The sequence below is a fragment of the Ascidiella aspersa genome, chromosome 5, assembly GCF_963924565.1.
Source record: "Ascidiella aspersa chromosome 5, kaAscAspe10.2, whole genome shotgun sequence".
Taxonomy (NCBI): Eukaryota; Metazoa; Chordata; class Ascidiacea; order Phlebobranchia; family Ascidiidae; genus Ascidiella; species Ascidiella aspersa.
In genome coordinates this window covers 19,818,287-19,835,318 of record NC_139451.1, presented here as the reverse complement: position 1 = coordinate 19,835,318, position 17,032 = coordinate 19,818,287, and the positions used below count along the sequence as shown (strand labels likewise).

The 17,032-nt window shown below is 36.4% G+C and overlaps 2 protein-coding genes across 3 annotated transcripts; one reads left to right on the top strand and one right to left on the bottom strand.

Moving 5' to 3' along the window:
* Positions 1 to 4,703: 4,703 nt before the first annotated feature.
* On the bottom strand, positions 4,704 to 7,182 carry LOC146145272 (ATP synthase F(0) complex subunit C2, mitochondrial-like). Its single transcript, XM_083390018.1, has 5 exons — positions 7,053 to 7,182; positions 6,650 to 6,693; positions 5,180 to 5,227; positions 4,962 to 5,107; positions 4,704 to 4,854 (listed from the first exon to the last, which is right to left on the bottom strand). The coding sequence occupies exons 2-5, from the start codon at positions 6,686 to 6,688 to the stop codon at positions 4,740 to 4,742; spliced, it is 348 nt and encodes a 115-aa protein (XP_083246144.1). The 5' UTR covers positions 6,689 to 6,693; positions 7,053 to 7,182; the 3' UTR covers positions 4,704 to 4,739.
* A 421-nt stretch (positions 7,183 to 7,603) lies between these two features.
* Positions 7,604 to 16,334, top strand: LOC146145271 (GDP-fucose protein O-fucosyltransferase 4-like). 2 transcript variants are annotated; one of them, XM_083390017.1, is made up of 9 exons: positions 7,604 to 7,645; positions 7,869 to 7,992; positions 8,125 to 8,288; positions 8,441 to 8,625; positions 9,328 to 9,530; positions 11,269 to 11,424; positions 12,527 to 12,732; positions 14,404 to 14,534; positions 15,353 to 16,334. In XM_083390017.1, the coding sequence occupies exons 1-9, from the start codon at positions 7,616 to 7,618 to the stop codon at positions 15,510 to 15,512; spliced, it is 1,359 nt and encodes a 452-aa protein (XP_083246143.1). In that variant the 5' UTR covers positions 7,604 to 7,615; the 3' UTR covers positions 15,513 to 16,334. The 2 variants fall into 2 exon arrangements, with proteins under 2 accessions (XP_083246143.1, XP_083246142.1); XM_083390016.1 differs by lacking the exon at positions 7,604 to 7,645 and adding an exon at positions 7,711 to 7,805.
* The last annotated feature ends 698 nt before the right edge of the window (positions 16,335 to 17,032 follow it).

The window sequence follows — 17,032 nt, the reverse complement described above, 5'->3', positions numbered from 1 at the left end:
ACAACGCTGCACTTTGGTTGCATGTCACTCAGTCAAAATTGTGTCACTTTGTCAAAATTGTGAACCCGCGGATTTAGCAAACTTTTATTATACGCCAGTCGAGAAAGCATTTAGTTAAACCCCAGACACAATCAGCGATCAACAGTCAGGGGACAAACATCGCCTTTTTTGTTTTACAATGCAGCCTATGACTAGGTTACATGTTCTCCGATCACAGCAATTTAAAAAAAACACACATTAAATATATTAATATTTACCGAAGGCTTAAGTAAAACTGTTATGCCATTTGAATTATATTTTCATATTTATTAGCCCTCTGACGATTCCGTAACATCACTGCTACGAATCCGTAACATCACCTGCATGTGAATTGCCACTTTCATGATCATGGTCTATCCACGAGGCAAACACATTTTATGAGGCTTGCATAAAGAGCTCACAACATAATGAATTGCTTTTTTTTATGTATAGGCCTAACCAAACAAAATTTAGATTCGCAAACTATTACGATTATTGCCGTTGTAACTTGTAATTGATTTACATTGATGGAAGAACGCCTAACAGTCAAGGAACGATCAGCGTCTCTGCTGTTTTACAATAGGCTACACGTAAACGCAAAAAACACATCACATGTTATCAAATTTATTGTTACCGAACGTGTGCAACGTTCCATTTAAAGACTTGAGTTCAAAACTTCTTGCAGTATGCAACCTCGCAAAAGTTAGGCAGAGTTCGCAAAATATCGTGTTTGGTGTCGCAGTTAAAACAGTAAAGTACTTATTTTCCGAACGGATTACTAATTTATCTTACGTTGTACACAGCTTATTAATATGGCGTTCCAAGAATAAATTAATAGTGATTAAGGCCAAAGCCTGATGCAGGGTTGCCAGATTGTAAAGGCAACAATATAACAAACTTTGAATTAAAATATACCAAATATATACCAAACCTATTTTTTTTCATCAAGAACCTTGAAAAATAAATGTTCGAACCTTGAAAAATAAAAGATGCATTGATATGAATTGATATGAATAGAAAACTTTAGTCAAGTAATTCAAACTCATTTCCATCCTCATTTTCTAGATCATACATATTATGTGAATTAGAGTTTTCGAACATTCGTTGGGTAACATCAAATTTCTTACAGCATTCTCCTTTCATAATTAAACAATGCCTTACTCTCAGAATTGCTTCAAGTTCTAGCATTGGAAGTTTAAGCCTATTTCGGAATTTAGTTTTTACACAAGTGACGTGGCTAAACATTCTCTCAACAATAGCGTTACTGACTGGAGTAGCCAAACAAACAAGAGCATAATGTGCTATAACTCCTTGTAGGGTTTACAACTATCAAGAGTTTCATAGTTTCGGATACCAAGCCAAAATGGAACAGTTTCTTTTGGTAATCCGTCAGGAAAAGCAGACTTTTCTTCTTCCCATATGTGACAAATTAACTTTCTGTACTGGCTTTCAAGATCTGGGTTACGTGATAGAAGGTTCTGAAATGGAAGTTGCGAAAACGGTAAACGTGACATCTGTGAAAGAACCACATTTGGATGAAGGCCACTGAGACCTTGAAAAATTTGCTTAGACGAACACATTTGGATGAAAGGCCACTGAGACCTTAAAAAAATTTGCTTAGTCCTTTTCTCAACTTGAGTCAACAATTCCATTAAAAACTGCATGCAGCTCAAGTAGAAGCTCCACTGAAACTATAAATTGAGACCATTCTGAACGAAATTTTCGTTGACCATCACGTGGTTTCCATTTCCTTGATGCCATTATTATTCAGTAACTTCGGTCCTACACTCTACTGTTACTGTTACTGTTAGGGTTGCCAGTGTAAAGTAAATCTGTGGTAGAAATTCAGAAACAGTTTTTTTAATTTAAAAAAATATACCAAGAATATACCAGTTTTCCAAAATATACCAAACGAAAAAATCGCATACCAAACAGGTTTGAAATATACCAGATTTCTGGAATTTGGTATATAAATATACCAGTTGGCAAGCCTGGCCTGATGGCTTTGGTTTACTACATGTTATAGGCCTAGTGATTTCCGATCGATATATGTCACCGGTTACCGTTACGTAAAATATGTGAAACATGTTTGGCCAAGGTTGTAGGTTTAGTCGTCCTATTTAAACAAAACAAACAACCTTGCAATTTGGTTTATTGTTAAATACCGCAAATTTTTTTTAAATCACCGGATATAACATGTACCATCTCCAAGCTTGCACAAGGCTGGTACCAGGCGAATTAAGGATTATGTAATTAGTGAACTGGTCACAGCGCGTTCGCGCCTCTTCTTTAGTGACCTATTTTAGACACAAAACACACAACTGCTTTTTAGGTTATATGTTGATATTTTACTTTGTTCACTATTTTAAGCACCTGCAAAATTATGGGAATTTACGGAGACAAAGAATTGGATCTTTAGAGCCACGCAGATAAGTCAGATAATTCAACACGCAACTTCATAAATGTGCTTTCACACAAGCTGTAAGGTGTTACTCTGATTGTTGGGAAGCATTAGAATAGGTTAACTGATTTCAGATACACTTAACGTTATACAGAATAGGGACGACCAGCGCCTTTGATTTTTTACAGTGTAGGCCTAACGCCTTTCGATCACCGCGTGAAGCATAAAACACACGAAATTTATATTTAGTGTCACGTACCGGTAGTGCAAACGTTTAGGCATAAGCAAAATGTTTTGCAAAAAACAAATATTTTCGCATTAGCCTATTTATGCCTCTGGCTGAGATCTTATGCAGGGCTAAACTGAATTTGTTTGGTCTGATGCTTGTTTACGCTGAGATTGATCCGGTTCCAATTGTTAAAGGTTGCGTGTTCCAATTACAGCTTAGCCACAGCAAGATATTAAACGTATCTTAGTTTATTGAATATTGAATAACAGAACGGCAATAAACTTACAGGAATAGCTTAAGGTCCATGGTACAGTGCCAACAGTCCAGCATAATAACTTCTGTCCGTTACATTATTTTAGTTGAACAAAAGGCTTAACTCATTTATTTAAAATTTAGATAAATGAGTTAAGCCTTTTGTTCAGCTGCGTTCAGCTCAGTTACGTTCAGTTGATTAAGTTAAGGTCCGTTTCGTTAAGTTTCGTTTGGCTTTTGTACACATCGCCTGGCCATAGAATCGTTTAGCAGAGGCGTGTTAACGGAATGCAAATAACATCTTCGTGGTACTTAACGAGGTCAATGTTTTATGGTGACAGGTCTGCGTTTGGGTCACGTCATTAAGTTGGTTATGAAACTTAGTTTCGAATAATAAGAACAAATAATAAGACGACCCGTACACCCTATCCGTAACATTACTTTTTTGTTAAGGCTATACAGAATGCCACATTTATTTTTCATAATCAACGGCTATGACATGAGGCTGGCAGTTTAACATGTTACAACCTAATGTGCAATAGCGGACAAAATGCAGGTAGATTTAAATTATCGTGATTGTTGTAGGTGTAATTTTTTTGCCAGTTAACATTAAACTGGTTCCTGGGCAACGCCGGGTATTTCATCTAGCCCAGGGGTTCTTAAACTGGGGTCCGTGAACTAGTTTTAGGGGGTCCGCGAAGGCCAAATTGAAATATTGGTATATATTTAGAAAGTAATCAATTTTTCTAAGGAAAGAGTTTAATTAAAAATAAAACATTTTTGCACTGAATGTCTCTGTTTCTATTTTCCTTTTCACATTTTGTGGACCTAAAACTGCGGATTTCTACAGTCTATTTGTATTGTGACGTCATTTTATTAAATTTCCTGGTTACGTGGTCCACGTGAAGCAAAAACAAATTTTGGGGGTCTGCGGTGAAAAAAGTTTAAGAACACCTAATCTAGCCATTAGGCCTACATAAAATTGGAGACTCCACAAAACGCACGACAGTTAGACCACAAGAGAATCTGCTTCAGTGAAAAATAAATTGTGAACTGTCCTTTTTATTCTGTGTACGTTAACTCCTCTTTCAGTTAAAAATTACAAAAAAATATTCTATTTGCTGATATGTCGATTAAAATATCCTCCGTCTTCCGTAAACAGGTACAAACAATAGACGAAAGACTGGCGTTCGATTTCCTAATAGCTTAACACGCCCGATCCAATTACATTGAAAACTATTGCCGCTTGGGACAGAGTCAAGCACTAATAAAAACGATAAAAGCACTCATTAAAACGGGGAGTTGCAATACCGAACGTTTAAAAGCAATACATTATGAACTAAGAACACCTGACCAAAACGGTTTTCCCTTTTTAGTTTGGCAGAGGTCAATGTTCAACCTTTGCCCTGAAAGCTTCTTAATTGTGCCCTTCATAACAAATTGAGTTTACGGCTCACAACTAAAATAATAAGATATGCTTGCGCCCCTTTCGAGTTTGGGCTATTGGTACAATAATTTTCATATTAACGACTCGTATGCAGGCTTTACTGCTTTTAGGTAAATGGTTTAAGTTAAGTTAAGTCGTGCCGCTAACTTCTTGCTGTTACTTGTATTAGCAAAATTATTTTCTCGAGTCCACAATAAGATTTATTCAGACAACAGCTTGAACTTTTAAATAAATCAACATTTGCAAATGAATAACATCTAACATGCCAAGAGTTTCGTGGAAACGCCTTCACAAAATATTTTATGGATTAGGTGGAACAGTCGTCTAAAATGGAATAAAGAATGGCACGCATTGAATCGGTTGTTGTTTGTTTTGTTTGGTCGAAATCCATTTTATAAGGCAAAAAGAATCAAGAAAGCAATCATAAGTGAGAAGAGACCCATAGCTTCGGATAAGGCAAAGCCAAGGATAGCGTAGGAAAACAGTTGCTGTTTCAATGATGGGTTTCTGTCAAAACAATAATTTAGTTCTCTGCCAAACAAACTTTTTATTCTTAAATTACTGCTGATAAAACTGTGTTATGTAGTCTATCAAGATTTTAAACCCACAATTACCTTGCATATCCAATGATGAGGCTGCCAAATACAGATCCAATACCTGCTCCTGAACCGGCAACTCCCACTGTGGCAGCACCAGCACCAATAAATTTAGCAGCAGAGTCAATATCCCTTTGAACTATCGTGGTTTGAAGGTTTCGGGACTATTGAAGAATAGACAAATTAGGTTTTCTATATAATATTTTATTTTGTAAAGGTACAGACACAATACTTACTGAAATACAGCTTGCAATTGCTGGTCGCACTAATTTGGTGCTTCTGATCTACAATAAAAGCAATAATGTCAGATTACCAAAAACAAACTCTGTTAAGATTTGCTTACTATAGCTTTGGTTTACGTAGATTGCACAAGAGTAAAAATTAGACATTGGATATAATGTTTTATGTCAACCATTAAAAAAACAGTATGCATTCTGTGCCAGGTGCACACCAAATGTTTCTACCAAGTGTGTTCAGACCAGAATTAGTATATTGTACACTTTTTTAAAATGCTAAATTGGGGTAAGAATTCTAACTAAGTCAGAGATCTTGGCGTGAAATGTTAACTGGTTGTAAAAGGAACGACGTTTGATTACTTCAGGCAAATATATGTAAACTAGGTGATTTATAACAGCTGCTGGCAAGCCAGATTGGACTTTGGATTTTGCATGAGGGAGACTATTTTGCAGCTTGGAAATTGCGATATTTGTACCCAAATTTGAGTGGCTGAAAACACGTTTTGAAAAATTTGCATGGCTGAAAAGTGAGTACTATACTAAAATCCGTTTGCGCCAATAAAAGTTTTGCACATCTGAGCGATTTTTCACGGTTGACCACATAACAGCGGCCAAGCGAGAAACTTACTTTTCAAACTGGCTGGCAACTATGACAAAAATTATTGGTAAATCTGTTATTTTGAATAAGTTTGCTTCAACCATCAATTACTGTACATGGACTTAAGGGAGAAAGGGAAACACTCCCTATAATTTATAATACATTGATCAAAATAACAAACGTTTCAGAAAACAATATACAAAATAATGTAAATGGCAGTTATAATATTTAACTGTAATTCATAATATATCACATTTAAAAAGCATAATTTTGAAGCTATAATAGCAAAATAGATGTAAAAGGGTTCATAAAATGGCGCTGGTCTAGAATCCTATCAGGGCATTGAAACAATTATCGGAGCAACATACAGAATTTAGGTCAACTAGTGTTTGGGAGGATTCTAGACCAGCGCCGAAATAAATATGGGAGAATAATATTTGACCCACCCTTCAATATAAAATTTCCTAAAACATGAACAGGTTTGCTTTAGCCACCAAAAACATGCGATTCATAAAAAATAGCATGTAGTTATTTTGTAAGAATGTTTTTTACTAAAAAATCTACATGTTTATAGTTCACACCAACAAAGAGCCTTTTAAAAAGCTAGTTTGTGAACTCCGTGTAACAATACAACTGTTTGTGGGCGCTGGTCTAGAATCCTACCATAACGAAACACCATTTGGGTTAGGGGGTATTATTATTAAATAAAGAATATGACCGAGCCACACCCAAACGCTAATCCGCATCCTAACTCAAATTTTGTGCGTTGATTTTAGAACTGTGGTAGGTTTCTAGACCAGCGCCCTATTTGTGACATATACTGTATTAGCAAAAAAACAGGACATACAATTGACAGTGGCACACAAACTTACCAAGCATGATGAAGCGGTGGCGATTCTGGCGGCATACATTATTTCTGTTGCAAAAAAATACAGTTGCGTAAAAACCACAATACTAAACCATAATAATCTTTTATAAAGATTTGCAAACTGCACACGGGAGTCATTTAGCCAACCTTTTTAAGGAAATTGACAATACTTTAACCAGCGCTCGTCTAGAATCCTACCACAACGAACATTATTTGGGTTAGGGTGCCGGTTAGCGTTTGGGTGAGTCCAGTAATAGTGTTAAACAATATTACTTGACCTACCCACACCCAAACACTAACCGACACCCTAACCCACATATTATGCATTGCTTAATAATCATTTCAACGTTGTGGTAGGATTCTAGACCAGCGCCCTTTAACCTTCTAATGCTCTCATTAATACACACCTGATATTTAGAGTAGTTTAAAGGATATGGACAAATTCTGCTGCTGTTAGGGTCGAATGAAATAATACTACGATTTTATCAGGAATCGAAGTTCAGCAAAAACTTTGCACCGGCGGAGTTCCAAGGATACGCAATCTGCGCATGCGCAAACTCGTGGCGTCCTTTGATCTAATTGGTTGATTTATGCGGAAGCGCCCAGCCGTTGGGAGCACATGTATCTCAATTTTCAGTTTTTTAACTAAAAATGCCAAAAAATTAAATGTTTATGATACTATTATTATTTTGGTTTAGTGTTCTACCTATAATTGATTTTAATAAACATATTACTGGATTACTTTTTATTTATTTTTATTCAAAGTCAAATAATGTTTAATTATTTGTAGTTTGATTTTATTTTAAGTGATGTTTTTTACCGTTCCTCAGATGGTATTGTAATTAAAATTATTTTGGCAAATATCCTAAAATCGTATAGTGACATTTTTCGTTACGCTACATGATTTGCGAATGATAAAGGGAAATTCCCATTACTGAAATCCAACCAAGCCCTGGAGCGAGTTGAAGCGATGATGCTGTTTACATCTGCTAAGAGAAAGGTAAATTACGTAGTTTCTTGCCTATTTTAGACCTATCTTTCTTTTTTGATGATGACTTTATATAAAAGCGTTTTTTGCATGGCTAATTTCATAAATTTATTTCTACTTTGTACTTGATCGCTCTATAATGAAAACTAAGTCGCAAGTTCATGCTGCTTTGGTAAGTTGTTGTCAATGGCGCCAGTTTTTATTTTTTAACTGAGTCATACATTATTTATTGCAGTTGGTACTGTTTGCTTTCCTGTTGTCCCTTGCGTGTTTGTCAAGACAAAGTAAAAAATTGGATGAAGACACTCCTATGATATTATGGTGGTCGCCAGACCTTTTCCCACACATTTTAGACACAAGTGAGAAACTATTTTGAAGAAGTAGTTTTGAATACTTATATTTTAAAGATGTATTTGGATATAAAATTTTAAATAACCCAAAAAATTATAATTTATTGAATTTGTAATTTCTTATGTTTTTTGTTGATTAAGATGATGTGCACAGACTGCATTGTAAATCCAGTGGCCTGACATGTCAGTCAACGAGAAACAGAGATTTTCTCCAGGAAAGCAGTAAACGTCTGCTCACTGTATTTATCTATGGAACAGACTTCAGGGCATACGAAGCACCATTGCCAAGAAAAGCCAACCATTTGGTAAATATAGTTTTAAATTTTAACTACTTTATTAATATTCATGTAAATATTTGTACTTCTGGTTGCCAAATGTTTTCAAATTAATATCTTACCATTAACTTTGCAACACAAGACATTAAATTAAAAATACATCAACCTTGTTTATTTTTTAGTGGGCCTTGTTTCATGAGGAGTCACCGCAGAACAATCACATGCTTTGTCATGAAGATGCCTTAAACTTGTTTAATTACTCAGCAACCTTTAAAAGGAACTCCGACTACCCACTGACCACCCAGCATTTTCCCAGTCTTGAGTATATCACAGCAAGGAAACCAGTATCTATTGAAGAAAAAAACAGGTACTTTGCTTTCTGTAGTATTAAAGCAAATACTTTTCCTTCTTATTGATAACAACTTTTGTAATTTTCAAAAAAAAGTTTCACTGTTGATAGATATACAGCTGTGTTTGGTCGATTGAATTTTTCAAAAGAGGCAGGTTGTCTCTAGAGAATTGTTTTGTCCTTAATTTTTTTTTAAGATAAGATCATTTGTACTTTGCCCATATTTATTCAAGTTAACTAAAATGTCGAATTAGTCCTTCTATCTATATATGTTTCCAACTGTAATTTATAGATTAGATCAGTCATTCTCAAACTTTGTAACTAAAAAAATAAAGCCTATTAAATTAACTAAAAAAATAAAAACAAATTTGCGGCACACGTTTAGCAAAAAACATAATTTAGAACTTCACAATCCCAAACACAGCAAGGTAGCGAGTAAATACCATAATATTATCAGTTATGTCTTGAATGGTGTACATCTAAGTTTTTCATACTTGACAATTTGTAATACAAATAGGTTTATTTAAAAAATACAAAAAGTTCTAGGGCACCTTGAGAATCTTTCAAAAAACACAATTTGAGAATCACTGCTTTGTAAAACGGATGTGGCAACTGGCAAAATACCTATAATTGATCAGTATCCTATTCACTGCAGCATTTTCGTTTTTTTGTCCATCATGTTTCAGGCACAGTTGCACTTACCCGTTTTGCCCTCTCCAGATACAGAAGCGAAGGCCTGGCGTCGGCGGTTTACCTTCAGTCGCACAGCGACGTGCCGAGCGATCGAGACCGCTACGTCTTTCACCTGATGGGCAACATGACGATCGACTCGTACGGCGCGTGCCTGAACAACAAGGAATTCGCCGACCCGGACATGAGCGACACCGGCAAGATGCTGGACGAGGATCTGTACGATTTGCTAGGTGCGTTTTGCAGTTGTTCGCCGGCGCCACGCCATTTTTCGTGCAGTGTTTTTTCAGATCTACTCAGCCGTCCCATTTAATTTGCCTTACGTGAAGTGTATTCTCAATAGCTTTACTTGAAAAAATATTATGCGGGTTTGGGTCCCGCTATTAAAGAGTTTGGTAATGTGAGTAGCCTACATACCTTGATACGTAGGGGTTTACCGTGGAAAAGTGATCCCATATCAGAAAAGTGCTCAAATTTTTGTCTAACCTTTAGTAACTTTCCCTTTAATTCAACCTGGCTTCTGTACCCTCGTCATGTTTATCTTTAAGCGAAAGAGAAAATTTCCCAATCTCAAACAGTCAAATTAAAGCAATTTGCGATTTTCCGCGGTTCTAATAATAGGAAACGACCTCGAAACGCAATATCTTTGGCCTAATTGCTGTTTTGCGCGGTCCGACGACAAACAGCAATTAAGAGGGTATTCCGCAGCCCGAGCTTATCCTAATAGCCACCAATTTAACGCGAAAGTTCGGCTTCGTCTTGTAATAAGAGGCTTGGTAGCTTGCGTGACGTATTGTCTACCCGGGCGGTTTTCGAGTATGTGGTTGACCCAGCTATTACGCTTTAATTGATCTCGCAAGAAACTATTTTGCGGGTTTGACCGAGTAACCTTACAAGGTCGCGTTTGCTTGTTCAGCATCTGTGGCTACTTGGCACGAACTTAAAATATATAAGTCATTAATTCGAATATATCCATCAACCTACGTGGATACCTATGCTATTTGCGCCAGATATCCTTTCAGAATGTACAATCCAAAACACTTCCTTATATGTATTAAACTTGGATAGCCTACAAACCCCCCAGACCATAAATACGACAAATAAATAGGTATATCCAACTTATACTGGTCTCAAACCTGAAATTTTCTGTATAATTTATGTGTTAAATATACAGCATAAGTGTTGTTTGTTTTCCCGCTAATTGTCTGCAGATTAACTTATTAAATATAGAATTTCCCCTTGTTTTTTTAACTTTTGGCAAAACTTCATCCCTCGCGTACGGTTTGCAATAATAACTTGGGCAATAATATTTTTTTAACGTATTTGGAATGCATTGATTTAATTAAATCATGCATGGTTGTATCAAGGACTGAATTATTGTGTCTCGGCGTCATCAGTCATTTGTGGTGTTTCGATGACCGGCGGAACACAAATCAGTTTTTTTTTTGTCTAGGTTATGCCAAACTATTAAATTTTTTATCATATTGAAAGACCAACAGTTATTCGAAAATGCCCTTTTTAAAGAAAAACAAGACGCTGTTTTTTTCGGATAATTGTTGATTAAGTTCAACAGTTTGATTGAAATAAAAGGTCAAAGTTTTGCTAAAATGTTAAACAGAACTATAATCATAAAAAGCTCACTTCAGTTTTGTTCAATTATTTTTAAATTATAATGTCTTCGTTTAACAACAACAAAAACGCTATTTCCGGCCCGCGTTAGTCAATCCTTAAAATGATTCGGTGCTACATAAAAATAGGCTTCTCTGGGTGTAAACGATTTTAAGACGTAACGATTTTGACAAATTTTAACCTAATCTCTGAATTTGTACAAATTGTGACTTTGTTTCCCAAGTCAGAAAATAGCCGCCCTAACCATAACAAATGTCTAAAGCCATATGTAAGTATTGAGAATGTTGTACTGATTTCAAGTTTAAGACTCTCATTTGTGTGTCACATCTGTTTCCTTCTCAGCCAAGTACAAGTTTCACATCGCGTTCGAGAATTCGATTTGCGACGATTACATCACAGAGAAGCTGACGCGCGCGCTCCACGTTGGCTCGGTGCCAATTTACAGAGGGTCGCCTTCGATAATGGACTGGGCGCCGTCGCCGCGCTCTATTATAAACGGTAAGAAATGGGTGTTTTACCCTTACTGAACCTAAAAGATGACCAAGCTAAAACGATAACGTTTAGAAATTTAGAAAATAATTTATATCTAGATATATTATAATTTTTGACCTATAAATTTACGAAGAGCAATATTTTTTGTGTGTGGGGTCCTTCGTTTTTTTAATAGGTTCATTAAGAACAATTTATGTTGTGTGTGAGGACCTCGGTTTTCGAATAGAGCGAAATGTGTAAAACAAACGTCGTTGATGGTTTCACATTTGCATACACAACAGTCAAATCAACAGTGCCAACACGAAAACCCACAATTACTTGTTGACAGACGCCCAGCCTTTGAATGACGAAATTAATTCTTTATTTCTAGCCCTCTGGCCATGGTTTAGCTGACGCATAAATAAAGTGTCTGGTCTATTCCAACTAAGCATAACAGAGCTATTTTTTATTCAATAGCGACCAGAATCCAATGGTAATACGATAAGCAGACAACCTAAAAAAATTCTAAACGGTAATGTGGATTCTAGTTTGTATACAGTCCTCAAACTATATATACCTCATACTATATATAAGGTAATATCTACCTTCGTATAATTTCTTTGCTAATAGTTGAAAATAACTGTGGGCAATTATTTTTGACAGAAGTGATAAATAAAAATAAAACACTGCTTCAAAATAACCTCATGGGACCGGGATAAAAAGCGGGTCTGAAATACACATCAAATTAGGTGTCCTTCCTTTAAAAAGAAAGCTGTAATTATCCTTGTTTTGACAAGCTGAGTAAGAGTGGGAATAGACGAGGATGCCTTACAAGTGTAAGTTTAATAGGATATTCTGAAATAATAAAAAAATGACGAAAAGGCCTTTAGCTCCTCTGGTAATTATAAATATTACATTACCAGTATTACAATTACCAGAGAAGTTGTTGTTATAACTATTATCCATATGCCTAGTAGCAGCAGTTTACACAAAGGCCTTCATTTGCTTAAAAAAGTTTCATGAAAAAATGCGCGCATTAAATAGCTCGGCTGACCGTAGTTTGCCCTGGTCTGGTTTGGAAGATTGGTTTGACTTAGTTGCTAGAAAGCGTGTTCTGTTTCGCTTGCAGCCGACGACTTTGAGTCTCCCGAAAGCCTGGCCGACTTGATTCGTTACTTGGACGAGAACGACGAAGCCTACCTCAAGTATCTCACCTTCAAGCGGCAGGTCCCCAACCGTCTGCTGCGCGAAAGTATTCAAAACCGCACGTGGACGACCGACGGATACAACGGACCCAATTTCATCGAGGGATACGAGTGCTACCTTTGCGAGCAGGTCGGTGGATTTCGTTCTGTCGGGGTGGGGTTTGATAAACACTTTGAAAGTCCTGTCTATTTTGTAGAGATCTACCGATATCACTTTTTTGGACCGATACCAATATCCGATTTTTTACAATTTTGTCAACTGATACCCGATACCGATTCCGATTTTTGTTTTATATACATGGCCATGGGAAATGTTCAAAACTTAAATTAATTGCAAATAAAATCCAAATAACGTTTTAGTTTATATACCTTTATTAATTTTTAAACTATTATTCACCGTATTAACTTATAGCGTGATGCTTAAAGCCATTTTTTTTTTGTACGTTGTTTGTTGTACAGGAAAAAATTATATCAAATTTTCGTACTAAAATATCGGCCAAAGTGTCGACCTACATTTACCGATACCGATATTTCGGTAGAAGTCAAATATCGACCGATATTATCGGTAAACCGATATATCGGTCCATCACAACTATTTTATGCGACCATCTTTTAGCTTAAACTAAGGACCGTTTTAAATGACTGGCTTAAATGACTACTGGATGTTTGACGCTTCTTTACACCCCTTCTTACTATTTTTTACATTGATCAGGTCACTTGTAGCCTTTATTGCTGGTTGCTTTGTTATGTAGTCTCATACAAAATCTATAGCTTCGTATCTTAAGATTATATGTTAGTCATTTGGTTATACGGTGTTTTGACCACGGACAACGCCAAAAGGAAACATTAAGAATATACATACAGCTTTGTTGCAATATCGATTAACTAATAAGTAGTCTGGAAAATGAATTCGAACTTTCTTGCTTATAACCTTGAAATTCGCGGCGTTGTGTAATAAAATAATAGGGACCGAGCTACTGTTTGTAGTTTTCGATAGTTGAGTTTTTTAAATGTCGAATTTAAGAGTTAACAAATACTGATCAAAGTCAGTTGGTAATGAAGTTAACTTTTTATAAATTTATCCTTTGATTAGAAAACATATAAACCAATATGTACATCGATTTATCCGCGCCTACCAAATCGAAAAATGTATCGTATCGGTTTATTTAACAGTATCACAAGCACAACCTTTTCACTGTAAAACAGCGATGTACAACACGAACATAATATGCGGTATTAAAAGGTATATGTCAGGACGGTTTTAGACAAAATTTGGGAGTTTTTGGTGCGCTTAATTTATATGGAAACTACGTCAGACGCCTGTAATCTTTACATGTTTTTCCGAATCGGGCTTTAACGTCGTTCAGCGATTTTGCCAAAATAGCCTCCGGTTACTCTATGACTTTTAAAGGCTCAATAAATTGGAGCTATGCCTTGGTCGGGAAATTCGTCGAAATTTGCGTTACGTTAAATGTGACATTGCTGTAGCCAACAACAACCTATTGAACACTTGCGCTCTATGATATGTTTTTTAACTATTTATATTTTATCAAAAAATGCAAACTTTGAAATTTGGAAACCGTTTAAGAATGTAAGAATGTACTCAGAAAGGTGTGTGCTCTTGATCTTACAATTTTCTTTAGCTTACTAACTTCAAATTAAAAAAAAAAAGCTTGTTAAAATCGCCTATCTGACTAAATCAGGTAGTGCGCTCCCGTAAACTTTTCCTTTGTTCGTAAATCACAAGCAGATTGTGGCAATGTCCATATATTGGCTGACGCAGTGTGGTCGTTTTTTTCAGATGCACAAACTCAAGAACACTGTCGAAAGCGGAAAGGAGATTATACCCAAGATAGTTCCTCACAGTCATATGGATTGTCCACCCCCTGAGCCATCGTTTGGCACCATATCAGACATACCACCTAACAGCCAGTAAGTTCTTTCCCTACTCCTGTACGGTATATCCATTGACTTTGGGCGCTGGAGCGTTTTCGTTTAAAGCTACCGGTTCGCTGTCACTTTTAGATTGATTGGCAGTTGCCGTGTAGTTTAGTTTAAACTGAAAAACTCTTTCTTATCATATATGTTTTCTTACTGGAGGATAATGTGGATGGTTTAACATGCAGCTCTTTTTTATTGTATGTTTTCTTAATGGAAGAATTATTTTTTTTATGGCTTGTGGGTTAATTAGAAATCTCTTATTTTGCGAGAAAATCGTTGATCTGAAGGTCATTCATTCGAAATTAAGATGTAGCCTATGAATCATTATATACTGACGATGCCTTTGTTGGCGATATATATATATATATTTTTTTAAGATCTGTTAATTGTGTCTGACCTGAATTGCTAGCTATTCTATTTTACTGTTACTGATCAGGAATTAAGGTCGACATTAATCTTGCAAGGTCAAGGAGATTTCTATTATTACATATTCAGTGCAACACAAAGAGGTATTGGTAAAATAATGATAGGAAATGTATCGGCTGACAGCAATTTGTTTTGATACGTTCAAGCAGTGTTTTGTTTGTGCGACTTAACGTCCTGCGTAATATAAGCATTTTTCCCTACCTATCGACTAGTAAACCGACAAAAAGAGGTTTCACAGTTTTAGGCACGTTTTAATGGTTCCGTGGCTTAACAGTCTTCTTCCTGGGCAATGTTTTTATACGACAACTGATCTGGTGTGTATTCCTAGTGCGAATCGCCGCAGACCCGGATGTCGGCTTAAAACTCTTATTTACTTTCAACAGGTTCCACAACTGGGTGCACGACTACTGGCAGAGTCTTGACCAGGCCTCCGCCCTTCGCGACATGGTACGCGACCGCGCGGAAGACCCCGAAAAGTTGTGGGGCTACATAGAGAAGCGCTACCACGCGGGACACGGGGCACTACAGCACACTGAGCTGTGACGCACTAATGTCACTAGTCGTAGTTTTCTTCAAAAGGCATCGTTTTATTGCAATCGTAGGGTTGTACGCCGGGTGAAAACCCTTGCGAACTGGCGCGGCTGAAAACTAAAGCGCCTGTTCTATTCGGGTCTCTCGATTTTTCAAAACTTGAAGGCAAATTGCACTTGCTCAACGCAGTACCCACTGTCAGCTTGTTAATTAAGATAAATTCAAGCACACATGCTGTAGAATAGACTAGAAAAATTGTAGAATATAGGCTACTAGAACAAGATAAATTCAAGCACACATTTGTAGAATAGACTACAATTACGACTATTGCCTTTTCACTCTGATACACCGTTGCCTAATTCTGTGGGGCAATATGTAGTTGTATTTTATGACTTTGTTTCTTGGAATTTGGTGCAAACACATATTAAGGTAATTTGTCACGTTTTATCATGTGGAGTATTTGCAGTATATAGTTCTAGAAATAAATGATTGTTACGAATCCCAATTTGTTATTAAGTAAGGATAGGGGATTCTTAGCTATCTGAAAAATATTTTTAACGATATTAAAATAAATTAAAACAAGTTTAAATTGGTAGACTGGCAAATTGGAAAATATACTTCTTTTACGGTTCGAGTGTCGCAGAGCTATTCGGCACAACGACCTGAGTGGAATATTTAAAGCTATAGTCATCCAATTATGTGCTGTTATTTGACAAATTGGATTATTATACCAGGTACTTGCAAGACCGCAATTTTGTGCGTCACACATTTTGTCTTTGTGCTTCGGCAAGCCAACAATTTCTGTCTATGAAGTGTTGCTGCGTTAGATTTTTAACATCGTACTTCCACCGCCATATACAAGTTGTTGCCTAGGGCTACTTGGAATCTATCTTACTAACCTTTTCAGATGTGACTACAAAATAGTGCAACTTTATTGAGGTTAGGCAGCAGTAGCCTATAACGTAGACATAACTATCAGGAGCGGTCGTAATGAAACAATTTGCGAGAGAAAATGCGACATTCATACGTTAAATCAAAGCTAATTTTTGTTAAATGTCACGTTAGCTGATTTAGCAGCTGTAAAGAGCTAAAGCAGCAATTTTATGTAGAAATTGCACCCAACACGTTTATTAGTGTGACGTCATTGTAAAGAAAAACTACATAAATCGGAAACATAATGAGTTTATGGCGACCCCACAAAAATTTCAGGCGACCCCAGATAGGGTCGCGACCCACAGGTTGGGGACCACTGCTATATATTCTGTGTATTATAAACTTGCAAGTAAATCATAAAAAAAAATACCGGTAGGATATACCCAACACATTTCGCGCTCAATTTGTTCGCCAGTGCATCACCATGTTATTAGATATAACCAAGTGTACCCGACTACCCGTACGTAAAAAAGAGTTAAAAAACAATGAATTAGACTATAAATGCAAATATTAAAATTCAATATTTTTCCAATATAAACCAATTTAACACAATATTTTTCGCAATACCCGGCTAGATTTCAACTGTAAATTTGCCCTCG